The sequence below is a fragment of the Echinops telfairi genome, unplaced genomic scaffold (assembly GCF_000313985.2).
Source record: "Echinops telfairi isolate 266 unplaced genomic scaffold, ASM31398v2 ScPeMD7_7424;HRSCAF=8462, whole genome shotgun sequence".
In the NCBI taxonomy this organism is placed as follows: Eukaryota; Metazoa; Chordata; class Mammalia; order Afrosoricida; family Tenrecidae; genus Echinops; species Echinops telfairi.
Genome location: NW_022111324.1, coordinates 7,900,825 through 7,918,298, shown reverse-complemented (window position 1 = coordinate 7,918,298; position 17,474 = coordinate 7,900,825). Strand labels below are relative to the sequence as shown.

The 17,474-nt window shown below is 43.8% G+C and overlaps 1 protein-coding gene and 1 long non-coding RNA gene across 3 annotated transcripts in view; one reads left to right on the top strand and one right to left on the bottom strand.

Annotated features, from left to right (window-relative positions):
* The window catches only part of TIPRL (TOR signaling pathway regulator), a 24,554-nt gene extending 13,484 nt beyond the window's left edge, over positions 1-11,070 (bottom strand). The window contains exons 1-3 of one of the 2 annotated variants that reach the window (XM_004706843.2): positions 10,940-11,070; positions 2,805-2,984; positions 2,055-2,154 (exon numbers count right to left, since the gene is read on the bottom strand). In XM_004706843.2, coding sequence (XP_004706900.2) covers positions 2,055-2,154; positions 2,805-2,984; positions 10,940-11,043 — 384 coding nt within the window. In that variant the 5' untranslated portion in view covers positions 11,044-11,070. Of the gene's footprint in view, positions 1-2,054; positions 2,155-2,804; positions 2,985-10,616; positions 10,688-10,939 lie in introns of those variants that run through there. The other variant, XM_045298031.1, reaches the window with a different exon arrangement.
* Positions 11,071-11,451: 381 nt separating this feature from the next.
* Positions 11,452-15,407, top strand: LOC123522559. Its single transcript, XR_006680810.1, has 3 exons — positions 11,452-11,531; positions 12,628-12,694; positions 15,213-15,407. It is a non-coding gene; the product is annotated as an uncharacterized LOC123522559 (long non-coding RNA).
* Positions 15,408-17,474: the final 2,067 nt, after the last annotated feature.

Here is a 17,474-nt window from a genome sequence, read left to right as displayed (position 1 = left end):
GAACCTATTTTTAAGATAGTCATTTGGATCTTCAAAAATATTTTTCTGTGAGAATATTATATATTTTAGATTTCCAGTCCAGTTGCCCAAGTCCTATAAGCAAAATAATGTGCTTAAATAATGAAGCTGAAAAGAACTTTCAGAGAAGTCCTAAGACAGCAGTTCTCAACCTGTGGGTCGCGACCCCTTTGGGGTCAAACAACCCTTTCACAGGGGTCGCCGATTCATAACAGTAGCAAAATTACAGTTATGAAGTAGCAACAAAAATAATTTTATAGTTGGGATCACCACAACAGGAGGAACTGTATTAAAGGGTGGCGGCATTAGGAAGGTTGAGAACCACTGCTCTGAGAGATATTCGGCCATTCTGAGTGTCATCGTCAATTAATATGGCCCTTCTAGCCAGAATCCTTGATGTAATGTATTATAAATTCTAAACACTCTGCTGCTGGCTAAAATCCCATTTTGTGGGGAATGTTTGCTTTGCTAATGGACAGGATTGAGGTGGGATTAAGCTTCCACTTCAGTAGAAGGTGTGGACCAAGTCACCTTCTTTTGTTTCCTTGGGAGCAGGGTCTGCTGAAAGACAAAGACCACTCTCCATGTAAGAACGAGCCATGCAGAAGCAGGAAGCACAGCAAAATCCCAGGGCCGTCAGAAGAAGAGCCACCAGCGGAGCATCTTTGAGATCTCTACGTTTAGTGGTGGAGGTCAAGACCAAAGGCACCAGAACTGCAGGACTGAGACCATAGGGTAGAGCAAGGGAGCCAGGCTGAGACCAGAGGCCAAGGCAGGGAGACCATGAGACAGAACAAAGGAGTAGCACTGAGCTGTGAGGCCATGAGGCTGAACAGCAGGCTGGCTTCCTGGCCCACGGAGGCACAGATGAAGGGAGCACATGGCTGAGGGCTGAGGGCTAGAGCTAGGCTTGACTGCTGGCTGAAAAGAGGTGCTGCTGTGGACTAATGACTACGTCCTTCCTGTCTTCAGATCCTGACCTGTAGCAGACTGCTAATTTCCCTAATAACCCCAAACCACACTCACTGCTACTGAGTCAATTCTGACTCATAGTGCTCCTATAGGGCAGGGCAGAAATGCATCTGTGAGTTTCGAGACTATAACTCTTTATGAGAGTTGAAAACCCTGTCCTTCTCCCTCAGAGCAGCTGGTGGATTCAAACAGCTGATCTTGCAGTTGATAGCCCAAGCATATAGTCACTCTGTCACCAGGGTTCCTTACAATCGTGAGTTTTGTCTGAGTTCTGTGTGACCATTGCAACAAATTTTCACACCCAGCAGGGCAGTAAAGTCCCATGGGAGGAACAGTTGGTATCAGAATAGGTACAGAAAAAACGGAGGGAAGGCGGAGGCATGTCTGACCTTGGACCAGGGAAGCCAGAGGAGGTGAGAGATGAGCCTCCATGCTGCTTTCTCCCATTCCAAAGGGCTTTGGAAGATACAGGCAACTCTTTCCAATGTAGGATTTTACAGCAACAGTCAACAGAGACACACAAAATCCACAAAAGTATCAACAACCTGAGGTGGGTCTTATCAGTAGCTCACTAGCCCCAAGTACCTCCTAGTACTATGATTCATGACACATTCGTTAGTACAGCCAATCTCACAAGAATCTCGCCTTTCAGTTCTTTGACATGACTGCATCATAAACAAATACAAGGTTCCATCAGGTTCCCACAGGAGGCCAATCTACATTGTCTGACGAAGTGTTTGGGGGGCCCATACATTTATCCACTATGTAAAATTATAAGCCCTTAGCCAACAGGTTCTATCTAAATCCCCAGGGACAGATACACACTTTGTATCGTATAGTGCTAATAACAATAAGGAGGTTCACTATTACTACCAACTATACCTTTGAGGACAAAGACTTCCACTATAGCCTTCTTTTACGTTCTACTCATAAATTACAAACAAAATTCCCTTATTTTAGGGGCCACAATAGAAAATTAGTAGTAGCAAGGCTCAAGATATTACTAGAAAGTGCTAATGATGAAAGCAAATTAAAGACTCAAAAAGCAAAACATAAAGATTTACCTTCAACTTAAGCGATTCTCCGATTAACGTTCCCTTATAATCTGTGGTAAAGGTCCAATCATATGGTTTAATGACTTCTTTAGAGTGTTCACCCTCCGTCCTCAAGTAGCAAAGGGAGAAGAGCCAGAGTCAGTAACGCAGGACACAACGGTCTGCTTACTGCACCAAAGAACATTCTTTGTGTGTAGCAATAACATGAAACACCAACCAGCACACACACTTGTCATCAGCCACCTTTCTGGACAGCTACTGTGATTTAACTTGTCAGATGCTGCTGCAGTCTCGGCAATTAAGACTGTACACTACCTGGGGGGATGGTTTAAATGCTTACACTGCCTTGAATCCTTCAAGGTACCTAGTACATACAAAGCACAGAATGAATAGTAGCTGATTTGATTACCAAGCAATCAATAAACACATTTTTAAAATTCAGTGCTCCTCAAATCGTTCATGTAAATCGTAGACAAGCATTATTTTTTCAACATCGGAAACATTAAAGTAAACCACGTACTACTGATTCTTCAGTAAAGAATACTAAAGGCTTGAAAAAGTGCACTCTACATAGCTCAGCTCAATTGTAAGTCACGGTACAAGGATTCATGGAGTGGGTAACTAATCTCCATTTTATAGATAGAAAACTGAAATGACCATACAGTTTATTAACAGCCCTTCATTCTCACAAAACACACATGTTAGCACTCTGTCTTTCAGCCCTTGTCACTGTTAACTCCTCACTGCCCAACTGCTTACCTGCTTTCCTGCCACTCTTCAGCACAGGCGACCTTCAGCATTCCTTGGTAGTTGTTTACACATCTTAGTGCATCTGTAGCATTGAACTCAATTCCAAAGCTGGAGCCATGCTGGATTCTCAAAACGTTGTCTCCAAACAGCATTTCCGGGAGCGATGGCATGTGCAGCTCCTCCGCTAACCTGCATAACCCAAAGCCAGGATGGCTTAGTTTAGGCTTCTTTTTCATTACAGAAAAATCCTTCCTATTTTACTGACGGAGTTAAATAACATACAACAAACATGCTCTATTTGCAAAGTCGATAAAACATTTTCCATTCTCCATCCGTTGCTGTGGACATCTACATGGCATGGTACTAGGGACTGGGTTAAATCAGAGATAAAGACATAGTATCAGCTAGTAACAGAGGATATCGATGATATAAACCACCAAGTCTATGCCTACTTATGAAGGGTTTCTGAGATGTAATTTTTTTTTCAAATAGATGAGCTTATTTATTCGAGGCTCTTAAAAATCTACTTTATTTTTTACTGGACTCAGACTCAGAAGTAGAGGCTTTCAGAGAGGAGATCTTCGTCTCCTGGCAATCTGTTCCTGACACTTTTCTTTGGCCTCTTTCATTCTCTTGGCCCAAAGCTGGGCATCTTCAGTGGCCTCCTCCTCGGTTTTCTTGGTGTGCTGTTTCTCCAGGGCGATGCGCTTGTGCTGCAGGACATGCAGAGTGACCAGATGTTGAATCGTGGGCGCTTTGGTCCGGGTTTCTTGCCTTCTTTGTTCAGGGACTTTCTCAACACACTGGCAGACATCTTCTTCTTTAGAGACTGAAGAGTTTGCACATTCTGCTTGCTCTTTGGGGACCAGGTGACAAGGCACAATTGTATCAGTCAGTCCTAGGATATCTTTTTTTTTACAATATCCAAGTTAAGAACCCTCAGACTGGCATCCACAATGCAGCCCCGGATGGATTTGCGCTTCCTCGCCCCAGTTCTCCTTGGTCTGTAACAGGAGTGGCCCCTTACTCGGCAGCAGATCAAGACACCTTGCTCCATCATTCTCACCACTGATGCAAATAACATGACCTTTCCATTCAACCCTTCCACCCAGTGCCTCGGCGGCAACTTTTGTGGCCATTTGCTTCTCATACAAGTTGAGAAGTTTGTATTCTGGCAGCCAGTGGCCAGGAAGATGCTCAACTTCATGGTGAAGCAGCTGATCGTCTCCACAAAACCATGGAAAAGAGCTGGGATGTAAATCTTTAAGCAAGCAGACAGCCTCATCTTTCTCCTGAGAAGTAGCTGGTGGATTTGAACTGCTGACCTTAACGTGAGCAGCCCACTGCCTGAACCATGGTAAAAGTGGTAGGGGGCACCTTCGGTTGAATGGTCAGAGGTCAGTTCCCCTACAGAGAAATGTGAGTCTCAAAACTACGCGGTGTGCTAAAAAGCACTCAGAGAGTTTGTGTGGCTCATTTTCAAGATGGCAGCGGTATTAAGTGATAATAGCCCTGAGTAGAAAGGGGCCTGGTGTCTACTGCTGTATGTGTACTTGGCCCTCCGATAGCCAACCTCATTATAGAAGTTGGACTTGATACACTCTAAAACCAGGATCAGAGAGTTAGTCCACAAGTATTTTGACTGTCTGCACAATATTCTTTCCAACTGTTGATGTGACAATTAATTGTCCGTCCGTCCCCCCCCCCAAAAGGAGAGATTTTATAAAATTTTGATTTCTGGTTTATGTTAAACTATCAAAAACAAAAACTCAAAACTGGGAGACTTGCAGGAGACCTGCATGACTGCGAGGAGTGGAGTAGAAGTTGGCTGTTGAGAGCGGGTCAGGCCTGAGTTCACGTCCCCATGCCCCTGGGCCCTTTAGAACACTGTTAGGTTGCTTTAAGCAGCTGCCTGATACTGACTTCTGAAATACATTTATAGGTGCATATAGGTTATCAGGATTTGTATGCATGACCTCATCAACTGTCACAACCAGGATTCAACTGAGAAAGGAAAATTCAGCACCTCAACCAAAGACAGTAATCTATGGGCTACTATGAACCCTAGAATCTTCATCAGAGAAGATTCGGCCCAGTATGCTTAAGTCAATAAGGGATGAATAACTCACTGAATGACAGTCGAGTGACAGAGAAAGAAGGCATGAAACCAAGCCGGGAGACAGACAACGCTGTTCCTACAAGGCAAAGCCTGAGAAATTACAGGAACAAGAGAAGACTTCTTCAGTGTAGGGGCCACAAGAATCGCTTCTCATTCTCTAAGAGAATTCCTGTGTTTAATGATTTCCTCATGGAGTATTAAATAAATTCCCATTTTTTAGGGTAACCTGGCTATCTGTTCCTTGCAATAAAAAAATAAAACTAAAATAGAGGTTCCACAGAAGGGAGGTTTTCAATTTACCTTATTGGGCTGCTCACCGCAAGGTCAGTACTTCCAAACCACCAACAACTCATTGAGAGAAAGACAGGGCTTCCCACTCCCACAAAGAATTACAGTCGCAAAAACTCATAGGGGCCATTCTAACCTGTCCTATAGGATTGCTATGAGTCAGCATTGACTCAATGACAGTGAGTTGGGGGGTGGGGGTGTTTATGGACCCAATTTTTAATTTTATTGACTTTGGAAACTTGGAAATGATTTACCAACTTTGTGGTAGCCTTAAAATTAGAAATATAAAATGCTATTTTACTTTTTATTGATGATCTTGGAGCCCTGGTGGCATAGTGGGTTAAGTGTTGGGCTGCTAACTACATGGTCAGTAGTTCAAAACCACCAACTGCTCCTCTGGACAAAATTGAGGCTTTCTACTTCTATAAAGATTTACCTCTTCCATTTCGTCAGGTAAGGCAGGCAAATGGTTAGGTGTCCTGGTAACTCAGTGGTTAATTGCTCAGTTGGTAACCAAAATGTTGGTGGTCTCAACTCACCAGTTACTGCAAGGGGAAAAGATGAGGCATTCTGTTTCCATACAGGTTAACAGCCTTGGCAACCCGTGGGGCAGCTCTACTCTGTCCTATAGAGTCACATGAGTCAGAACAGACTTGACAGCAACACAGCTTTTACTAAGGAAGGTAAAACAATGCCAAAGAACATATTCTTATCAAGACACCAAAGGATCGATGCATAGCCCAAGCCCATGGTTATAATTCCATTTCTAATCAGACACACTGATTATGTCTCTGTGTGTTTGTATAGACAAGACACATGTAGGTCTTCATATATTTGTGTATATGGACAAATACGTACACATGAGAGAAAAATAACTTGTGTATTTGTATATATGGGCACATACACATATAAAGAGGGGAAAACCTAGCATGACTAAATTAAAAGTTTAGACTTTGGATGAAAAAAAATCCTGCTCGTCAGAGCCATGACTATGGAGAAAAAGATGACTTCTCATTCCATTATAAGGGCCTAGCACATGGCTTCATGCAACACAGTCCTGTACGTCCATAGCCTCCTACTTCTCATGAACTTTGTCCTCACTTAACAACAGCATTAATAATAGCTATGAAGACAGCAATTAAAGATCCTGTTACTTCTCAAAAAACAATTAACCTTTCCAATAAAATTCTCAACTTAAAGGTGATCATGAAAAGAGCAGGGCATATCAAAAGGTATAGCGTCTGGGGTCTTAAAGGCTTGAAGGTAAACAAGTGGTCATCTAGCTCAGACGCAACAAAGTCCACATGGAAAAAGCACACCAGCCTATGCAATCACAAGGTGTCGAAGGGATCAGGTATAAGGCATCATCAGAACAAAAAATCTTACCATAGTGAATGATGGGGGGAGTGCGGAGTGGAGACCCAAAGCCCATTAGTAGGCCACTGGAGACCCCCTTGCAGAGGGGTCTCAGGGAGGAGAGGAGCCAGACAGGGTGCAATGTAGCAACGATGAAAAATACAACTTTCCTCTAGTTCCTAAATGCTTCCTCCCCACCCCACCCCCCACCCCCACACACTATCATGATCCGAATTAAACCTTGCAAGTCTGGCTAGATCAGAGGATGTACACTGGTACAGATATGCATGTATGGATTTAAAAAAGGAAGAAAGAAAGAGAGAGAGAGAAAGCAAGCAAAGAGCAGGGCACCCAGCACTGGAAACCAGCACTTGCTCATGTGGATTCCCAGAAGGGCGGTGTCAATTTATGCTCCAACCTGGGCCAGCTACTGAGCAGTACATGCCAGGGATCGGATCAAATTTAGACTCTTTGACATAAAACGCCAGCTTGGGAAAATCTGCCCTAAATAACGAATTTCAAATGCATAAAAAAATCCTATAAACTTTAATAATATTCATAACCTTATTTATAATAATAAAAACACTGCATATCCACTGACGAGGAAAGGGATGGTTATGTAGAGTGCATCTGTACCAAGAAATACCCTAGAGCCATCCAGAGTACTTCAAGGGAGGGACAGGGACTGGAGGGCAATGGGGGCAAACCAGAGAGGGGAGAATGTTATCGGACGAATTGAGGTGATGTATATACAACTTTTAAATACGACTGGAAGTGTATGATATGTGAATTATATCTCAATAAACTACTGGGGAAAAAAATAAAATAAAAAAAGTAAGTGTGTGTGTGTGTGTGTAAAGGGAGGATGTAATAACGTGGGAGGAAATATTCACAACTGTAAAGAAAAACAACTAGACTTCACTGTCCTTAATTTAACATTGCTTCAATTGTTCTAAATTCAGAGTATCTTACACATAGGCCAAAAGAACCTATTTCTAATGCCCTCCCTTGTAACAAACAGGTGTTGCAGCTATTTGCCTTTAGGGCAGTTTGGACTCCTGGAAGCCCCACGTATGTAGGGGAGCCATGCTCTATCGTTTCAGGGGTCTGACCTTTCAAAAGTAGATTGCTTAAGTCTGTCTTCTGACGGGCCTCTGGGTGGGTTCAAACCATGAACCTCTCAACAGGCAGCTGAGTGCTCAACCATCTAATCCATGCAGTGACTCAGCAAATAGGTACAAGCAGTACAATGCTGGGAAAGAAGGGAAGCCCTCATGGGCTAAAATGCCTTGAACATTCATTGAAGGAAGTGTCCTCAAATCAATAGTACAGCTAATCAATTCATTTAGCATTCCAGGTTTTCATACCCCAAGGCAATTCACACTAGAAACTTTAGAAGGTAAGCCTTTCTTCTGTCATACAGAAGGAAAGTACACGCACTATCTGCCCGAGTCCACTCCACCTCCTAGCAACCCCTTGGAGGTTCTAAGACGACATTTTCACAGCCTCATCTTTCTCCTAAGAGGCAGCTGGTGAACACCAACTACAGGTCTTGTTATCACAGACTTTGTTATTAAACCAGGCTACCAGCTCAGTGTGTAGCCTACTATACCACCAACCAAAGAAACCAAACTCACTGCCATCTACTCAATGCTGACTCGTAGTGACACCCCCCCCCCAACCCCCCCGGAAGTTTCCAAAAAGGTACCTGTTTACGGGAGTAGAACTGCCGATCATGTGGGTCACAGCCCAAGTGGAACCACTACACCACCAAGGTTCTAAGTGTACTCAGCCAATCTATATTAGAAATACTGCACAGCCAAGCACCCCTTAACGTCCATGCAGACAACGTCAGACAGAAAAACCTCTTCCGAGTACAAATTCTAAGCACATACAATGGTTCATAATAACAAACAGGCACCACTGTGCAACGGACATCCAAACATTAATATTATCATGGCTGTTATTTTATGAAAGATATTTTAGTGTATCTTGAGTGTTTCTTTCAAGCTTTTTATGCAGAGAAAAGCAGGCTGGAAACAAACCCTATCCAAGATAAACAACTGACTAAACATTAGACGCTGGACATGAACTGCACCTACTGTTCCACTTGAGTACAAACTGGACTAAAAGACAGGCTCGGGACGGGAACTGGCTCCTGGCCCTGGGACTGCCTGTTATAATGTTCACACAATGTCCAAATTCACATGGGACATTCAAAAGTATACCAAGTGTCCAAAAAGAAACTAAAGATCTGGAATCTGAATTCCTTACACCTCTCCATGGACCCTGCACCTCTAGAAGACTAGTCTGCAAGTAAACGCGATAGGTATTCCAATTTCAAGTTGACTGCTTTATAAGTATCTCCATTATATATGGTATGTTATATAACAAAGACAGTTATGGCGGGAAAAACACTGGAAGAGTAACTCAACCTTTAGTCGGATGACTATAAATCCCTCCCTTTTTTCATTTCTGTCTTTTTAACGAGTCTGCAAGAATGTGACTGCGTTTTTGTTTTTTTGTATTAGGAATCCAAACATCCTGCCGCGACTCCCTTTCCTCCTCACAGTCTTTCACCTGCGTCCCAAAGGCCAGCACTCCCTAGAGTTCTCGCTCATGACCTCTTCTTTTTTCTGGATGATTTTCAAATGATCTTACTCAATCTCAGGGCTCTTGGTGCCTACTGTAAACTATAAACCCAATCCCACACCCATAGGCAAGTCATCTTTTTTGAGCCTCAAGATAAACATACCCAAACGCCCACTTTCTGACCACACACGCTTCACATTTCAATATTTTCAAAACTAAATCTACCTGCCCACATTGTCCTAAATGTGCTGTTTCTCATCTTGTTAATGGCATGACGTCCATGCGATAACCTAAACTAGAAATCTGAAGACCAGTATAGATTCCTTCCTTTTTCTGCCTATCAGCTGCCCATCAAGTTCAGGAACTAAGCTTTTACAACTTCTCCTCTGTTACTAGCTAACTGTCCTCCTTACCCAGCCCTCCAATCCATACTCGACATCCCCTACAGAGCAACCTTTTAGACTGTGCAGCTGATACCACTTCTCTGCATAAACGATGTATGTTGGTTATTACATAACATTCAAAACTCATTCCTGCCGTCCAGTCGCCATGGGACAGAGGAAGGAACTGCAAACCTGTGGGTTTCCAACTCTAACTCTTCACGGGAGCAAAAAGCCACACCTTTCTCTTACGGAGCAGCTGGTGGTTTCAAACTGTTGACCTTACAGCTAGCAGCCAAACAGGTAACCACTACACCACCCGGGGTCCTTCCAAAACCCTCTCGCCAGGCACAAACAGATCCTAAGTATCTCAACTTGCCTTAAGGCCTACTCTCACTTCTCAGCCATCCAAGCCATCCTCTATAAGGGCATCGATGGCATGGACTCTCGGATAGCCACAGCATGATTCCCCATATATTCCAACCCATGAGACTTCAACAAATCCTTATTATAGCATCAAATAACCCATTACCCCTCCAGGGCTTCTGGCAGCCACAGGTAAATCAGCCCAATTTGATGTGCATCCCTGACTTCCCTCCACCATGGATGGTCCTACTTCTATAACAGCATTTACTCCATTCCATTGCCCGCATCTTTTTACTAATCCGATTTTATCCTCTACCAGAAAATAATTCAACTATCCAAACCCTCCGGCTCCAATCACGCAGAAATAGTTCCTCAAACCCATCTCAGCTCTCTCTCTCTCCCTCTTCCTCACCATGCCGTTTGACTCCCACCCCAAGCCCCCGCCCGGCCCCTCCTTCCAAACTTTGTCAAGATTCAGTCCGGGAATCAGAACTGCAACAAAGCTCTCACCCCTTCTACCCTCCTACCTTTACACAGGCCTTCACACCACCTGCCTCCCCGGCTGGATCAATATTCAGCTCACGCATTCCAGTTTCCCAGACAATCCCCAATAACCCCGTAGCTACCTCTCTACCGTCCACAATTGTTCACACGGTAGAACTGCCTAGTTGTCTCTCTCACGAGACTCTGAACTCCTTGAGGCGGGAGGCTGGCTTTCACCTTTCATGTCTATGCGACTGCACGGTACCTAACCCGGGAAAGGGCACGGCCATCCAGAAGGAAATGGTCCCAAGGTGGCGCAGACTGGGGCGGGAAGGGGCACTCGGCGGGAAGCTCGCCCAGCATCACCGAGGCAGCGCCCGGCGACCCTCCGCCGAGGGTTCCCAGGTGGTGATACGATTAAGTAAGGATGCTGTCATTCCAAGGACCGGTCTTGGGGGACCGAGCCTCCGCCCCCGGGGAAGCGGGTGGAGCTGCGCGGAAACCCGCCTGGCCTCCCTCCCGCCGGGCTCCGCTGCCAGGCCCACGCGCCCCAGCCTCACTTCTCCACGTCCGCCGACTTCATAATGTGGGTCTTGGTGGCCGTCAGCTTCCAGGGCCCGAAGGAGAAGTCCTGGTGGCTGCTCTGGAAGCCGTGGATCATCATGATTGAAGCGGGTCCAGTGCTGCAGCCCAGAACCCGGCGGCGGCGGCGGCGGCAGCGGCGGCGGCGAGCACGGGTGGCTCCGCCTCCCTCCGGCCCGCCCAGCCCCCGCGGCTTCCGAGCCGTTACCATGCTGAGCCCCGCCCCCAGCCGCCGGCTCCGAGGCCCGGCCCTCCTTCCCGTCTTCCCCTCCACCCCTTCAAGTTCACTTCCGGGACGAGCCTGTGACCCGCTTGACCCACGTCTGGCGTCATGACGCACGGAGGGGGCGGGTCCGCACCCGCTGGTGCTCAATGGATGAGGTTATCTCCGAGACTTCACCGCTAGTGTGATTAATAACAGACCTCATCAAGCAATATGATAAGAGAATTGATGTAGAGAATTGCTTTTTTGCTAGAGAATTGATGTAGAGTGTTTGAGGGTATCAAAATGGCACACGTCTTTAAGTACAATTTAAAGAGAAGATTTATTAAGTGTTAAAAAGGACAAAGGTAAGCCAAAAGACACATCTTTGTCTCAAGACAAAAAACAAAAGATGGAGACTATTAGCACAAAGCCACATGGAATCTAAAGCTCTACAGTCAGGAAGCTATTTAAACAGGGCATGGAACAAAGGAAAACTCACAGATTCTTGATCAATACATCACAGTTAAAGGTGGGACTACAGAAAGGGGAACAGGGCCATGATTGGGACCTGTGTACTATGTTAGACATGTACTGAATTGGTCCAAGGCCTTCCAATCAAGGGAGTCTTGGCACAATTGGTAGGGCATGACGATCTCCCCAGCCTGTGATCATCAAGGACACATCCAGGCAAGCTCCTAAAGGAGACTGCCCCTCCCTGCCTGAGCTGGCTGGAGAAGGGTGCATGTAATCCACTTTCCAAATCACTCAGGGGCTACAAGATCATTCACATCCTGGTGAAAGATCAGAAAGAGAATTCAGTGGAATCAATGTGGAGACTGAAAATGGATTTTGGACTTTCACTGCCAACCACAGCATTCTGCAAATGGAGGGTCAGATCTTAAGCTCTACTACACAAAGAATTACCCAACATTTTTCTATGGAGGCCCTAAAAAGTAATTCTTCAGGTTGTGCAGGAGGTCCAGCACTGAGTGATTCAAAGGTAATCATCAGCCTATGGGATCCAAAGATGACAATAACAAAGCCTAAATATTATGAAGGGGGAAAGTATCAGAGTTAAATTGTGAACACCCAATTTGTAGAAGACTAAGGAGGACAGTGGGAGCCCCAAATCCATCTGCAAGTATCTCGTTCTGATTAGGCAGCTGGCAGATCCCTTCTGGCCACAGAATAGGGACCAGAGCAGTCTTACTATCAGACAGATATTGTAAACTTGATTATGGTGAATTGAACGATGATATACCGTAATATGATACTTGGTCAGTTGACCTCCCACTTGACTCAACTTGATTTGATGTAGGCTTAAATATGTCTTGCTTGTTTCACGACAGAAATTTCTTCTCTAGCTTTTTAAATATTGGTTCTCTTTTCTTTCTTATTTTTTATTTTTATTATCTCTATATTATTTTTTCTGTTTTGTTTGGTTTTTATTATTTCCGTTAGGTATCCCAGTTTATAAAGCACAGGAAGCACAGAACAATAACTGATGCAATGCTTTATCAGGAACAAGGTATGGGGTGGGTGGGGAGGGTGAGGAGAACCGGAGATCAAAAAATTAATGCATGAGTGGGAAAGGAGCACTGGAACTGATGGTGATGATGTGTAAACAACTCTTTTTAAAAGCAACTTAACTATGGAAGTGTATTTAAAAAAGTAAAGCTAAACAAATAAAAGTTGGGCAAATATTTTTTAAATGTGGTCATATATCCATTGTTGACTAAGATGCTTGTCAATGTTTTCATCCTTCAGACATACAAGACTGTCTGTGGCCTAGCTCCGCCCTAGGTATGGTGGAAAAGAACACCGAAGACTCAGGCGCTAAGTCCACTTTTAGCAATTCTATAGCTGTGCATCCTTGGACAAACCACTTAATTTTCTTGGACTTCTATTTATTTCCTCAAAAATGTACTTTTTTAATGTTAGGGCACTTCCAAAATCTACCTTTCCGATTTTATTTCCCTCAACTCTAATCCTACCTAAGTGCACTGGGCCCATTTCTAAGTTCTTACTATTACTATTCGAGCTACCTGCAAATCATCATCAAACTTGTATGTTTTATTCACAACCAACTGGCCTTTTGAATATTTAGATCTCCAGACTTTGTACATTGCACCAGCCCAGAATAACTTGCTTTGTATTGATAGACCACCTCCCAATGGCCTTCCCTAAACCTTATCGCTATTCAACTCCATCCAATAGGGTGACCATGAGTCAGAAGTGACTCTGTGACAGTGGATTGAATTTGTCCCCCAGCCAACATGTCAGTTTAAGTTGACTTCACTCGTTCCAGTTACCCCCGTCTACTCACTCATCCAAATGAATGCCATAACTGAGCACCTGCTTTTTGCTAGTGACTAGTTTTATCACAAGCAGTACTCTCACCCTTTCTCTTTTCTTTTGAAGCGTGATTCTTTTTTTATTATTAAAAGATCATCTCATTGGAGGCTCTTACAGCTCTTATAACAATCCATGCATCAATTGTATCAAGCATATTTGTACATATGTTGCCAACATTATTTGCTAAACATTTACTTTCTATTGAGCCCTTGGTATCAGCTCCTCTTTCTTCCCTCCCTGCCCCCCTCATGATCCCTTGATAGATTATAAATTATTATTATTATTTTCATGTCTTACTCTGACCATTGTCTCCCTCCCTCCATGGTTTCTGTTGTTCGTCCCCTTGGGGTGAGTGGGGAAGGGGTAAGTGTTGATCATTGTGATCAGTCCTCCTTTCTCCCCACCTTCCCCCTACCCTCCTGGTATCTACTCCCATTCCTGTTCCTGGATTCCATGTGTTCTGTGCTCTTATATGTACCTGTGCACATGCTCTGGTCTAGCCCACAGTGAAAGGCAGGACTGGGGTCATGATAGTGGGGGGTGAGGAGGCCTCAAGGAACCAGAGGAATAGTGTGTGTTTCATCTGTGCTATATTGCACCCCAGTTGACTCATCCCTTCCTTGTGACCCTTCTGTGAGGGGATGTCCCATTGTCTACAGATGGTTTTGGGTCTCTGCTCGACCCCCCTTGTTCCCAAAAATATGTTTTTTTTGTTTGTTTGTTTGAGGTCTTCTGATCCTGTGTACACCTCATGATCTCACAGGCTGGTGTGCTTCTTCCATGTGGGCTTTGTTGCTTCTCTGCTAGATGGCCACTTGTTTAACTTCAGGCCTTTAAGACCCCAGACGCTATATCTTTTAATAGCAGGGCACTATCTGCTTTCTTCACCAGATTTGCTTTTGCACACATTTTGTCTTCAGTGATTGTGCCAGGATTCTCACCCTTCCTTAAAAAAAGAGATTGATGGTGGAGTTCCAAGTTATTATTTAGTGAAATAAGCAGGTCTCCCTCCTTTTAAATGTATTATCTGACTGATCAATGTTATCTAAAATTTCAACTACTTTTAGATAAGATGACAGATCACTGATTAGCTCAATGAATCATTTACATCTTAATATAAATGATATCATTATGACTTAAATAATACTAAAATATTTGTAAAATTTATACATTTTATAAATTTATAAAAGATTGATATAAATTATTTAAAAATTCTTTAGGAATTTACAAATTTTATTGCCCTACTTGGACAGTGGAAAGAACACAGAGCTCTTTCTGTGCTGCCAATAAATGTCAAGAGGATGTGCTACTTTACCATAAGCTTCTGCCAGAAGGAGCTCAGTTCTAGCTCCTGGGGTCAGCCTCACTGCGTCATACCAGTGCTTCCCTACCTACCCTCTCAAGACATTTGTCCCTAATTTTCCTAGACAGAAAAAAAAAAAATTTTTTTAAGTGGGAAATCTAGCAATTAAGCCTAATTGGCCCCTGTCGTGCAGTATTGCTAGATATAACACTCTTCACTATCATCTTTGTAACTCCCACAAAGTGAGTAATTATGATTATGCAAATGTGAGGCGTTTGTAGCCCACCTGAGGGATTGGATAGCTTGCTAATAATGTAAAGGTACACTTGTGGGGTAAGACTATATAATGAGGTATACTGTCAATTTTGCCATCCCGCTTGCTTTAAAGGACACCATCTCAGAAATGAAGAGGGAGATTGAACTGCCTTCAAAAAAGAAGAGCCAGGACTGAAGCATGTTCTCTGGGCCCTGGGGTATCTGAGCTGTCCTCCTTGGTCCAGGAGGCATAGAACTGTGACGTCAGAGAAGGTGAGAAGTGGAAGAGACAATGCAGAAATGGAGGAGCAGCAGAAGCAGCAGAACCAGGAACACAGGAGAGAAAAGTGGGCTTGCTGGCCCATGGAGAGAGAAAGTTGAGTGCCTTTGGGTAGGAAGCTTGCTGGTGGAGTACATTCCCTCTAGACACTTAATCAAGGGGTTTCAAATTTGCTAGCCCACAGAGGTAGTCCTTCAGGCCAAAGCTTACTGATGGAGTGGAGTGGAGCGTCTTAGGGGCATTTATCAGCAGAGCTAAGAGAGCTTAGCTACACTTGCCCAAGCTGGCAGAGGTCAGTGAACTATGAGGTTAAGGATGAACGAGGTTGTGCAGGCAAGGCTGAGAAGAGGCTTCCCTAGTAAAGAGCTACATCCTGGGCATTTTTGATCCTGAATTTTAACCAGTTACAAGACCATAATCATGAGTATGGTCTGTGAGTTCTGTGTGGCCATTGCAACCAATTATTGAACCCGGCAGAGGAGGGAAGAGTTCCAGGGGAAGGATGGCCGCTGTCAGGACTAGTGAAAAGGTTGGAGGGTGGCCTCTCGCTCATGGGAATAAGTTTGGGGCTGATGCTAATGATAACTCACCCCTCTTCCCTTGTAAGGACAGAGGAGGTCACATGCTGCCTCTATGCCATTTTACACTCCCAATTTAACAACTTACTAGAGGATTTGAGATTAAAACTCTTTGCGGAAACAAGGACATGAATCAAATTCAATTTTACGCCTTAGAAAGATGTTGACACATAAACAGGATCTTTTCAGTGCCGGTTCAAGTACCATCATGTTACATCTGTTTTGTAAACCTGGTTCTTGGGATGAGGTAGAGATCACATAGGAATGTCTGCAGCTTGAGGGAGAGAGAAGGAGGGGTTCATTTTCCACCAAATTGTGAAAAGGAGATGGAGCTACCAAATCAAGTCATCTAGTTACTGTACAAGTTTGTCAAAATTCAGTCCGGAGAACTATCAACTGACTATTATAGAAATGTACTCATTCAATACATACTTTTGGCATTTTTTTTTTTTAGCTAGAAACAATTTTTGGTAGAAAGGACACATATAAAAGAGCACTGTATAAAATAGTCAAGATTCCTTTGTCTTGGAGTTTAGACTGTACCGGAGAAAACAGGTAAACAGGCAAACCTGATCATTTCAGACAGTGGTACATTCCATGCAGAAACATGAGCAAGTTCAGTGGAGAGAGAAAGTACAAGAGAGAGTAAGTGTGTGTACTGGAGGAACATACTGATATACCGTATATACTCGAGTATAAACCGACCCAAAAATCAGCCGAGGCACCTATTTTACCACAAAAACTGCACTAAAAATGTGCTGAAAAACTCAGCTTATACACAAGTATAAGGTCGATGAAGTCTTCAGAGAGGTCCTTTCTATGGAGGTAAAGCACAGGCCTGGTGATGGGAAAGGCTGAAGGAAGAACTTTCCAGACAGTGGAAACATGAAGTATTCACTCCTGGAGGAGGCAAGGAGCTTGTCACATTTTAGAAAGAGCTAGAAGGCCAGGGGACTGGAGTGGAGAGAACTGTGAAGAATTCAGAGAGGCAGGCTGTGGTTCAATCATGTCGACATTGTAAGCTACACTATGCGCTTTTTGTAACAACTTTATCCAAAGAATGCATACGCTTTTAAAATGCATCTTTGTTAACCAGAATGTTATTACACTCAATGGATTCTGCATCTAGGGATTCAACCAGCTGTGGATGGGAAATATTCAGAGGGGGGTGGGAAGAAGCAATTAAGTGGTCAAAGCAATCCCACAAAGGCTAAGAAGGAGCATAAAGTGCTATTTACATAACATTTACACCATATTTGAAATTATAAGTAATCTAGGATTGATTTAAAGTTTATAGGAAGATGTGGGTAGGTTATATGCAAACAGTACTTCATTTTATATGCAGTGACGTAAATTGCTTGGTATGGCTCTTCTGTCTATATTCTTTGTAATTTCCACCAAATGACTAGGTGGGAGCATGGAAATAGGGTGCATCGGACTAATATGAAGGGATTGGTCTGTTTTGCCATTCCACAGGGCATAAAAAGAGCCATCCCAAAAGCAGGAACATAGAATCCCACCAGCAGCAAGGAAGAAC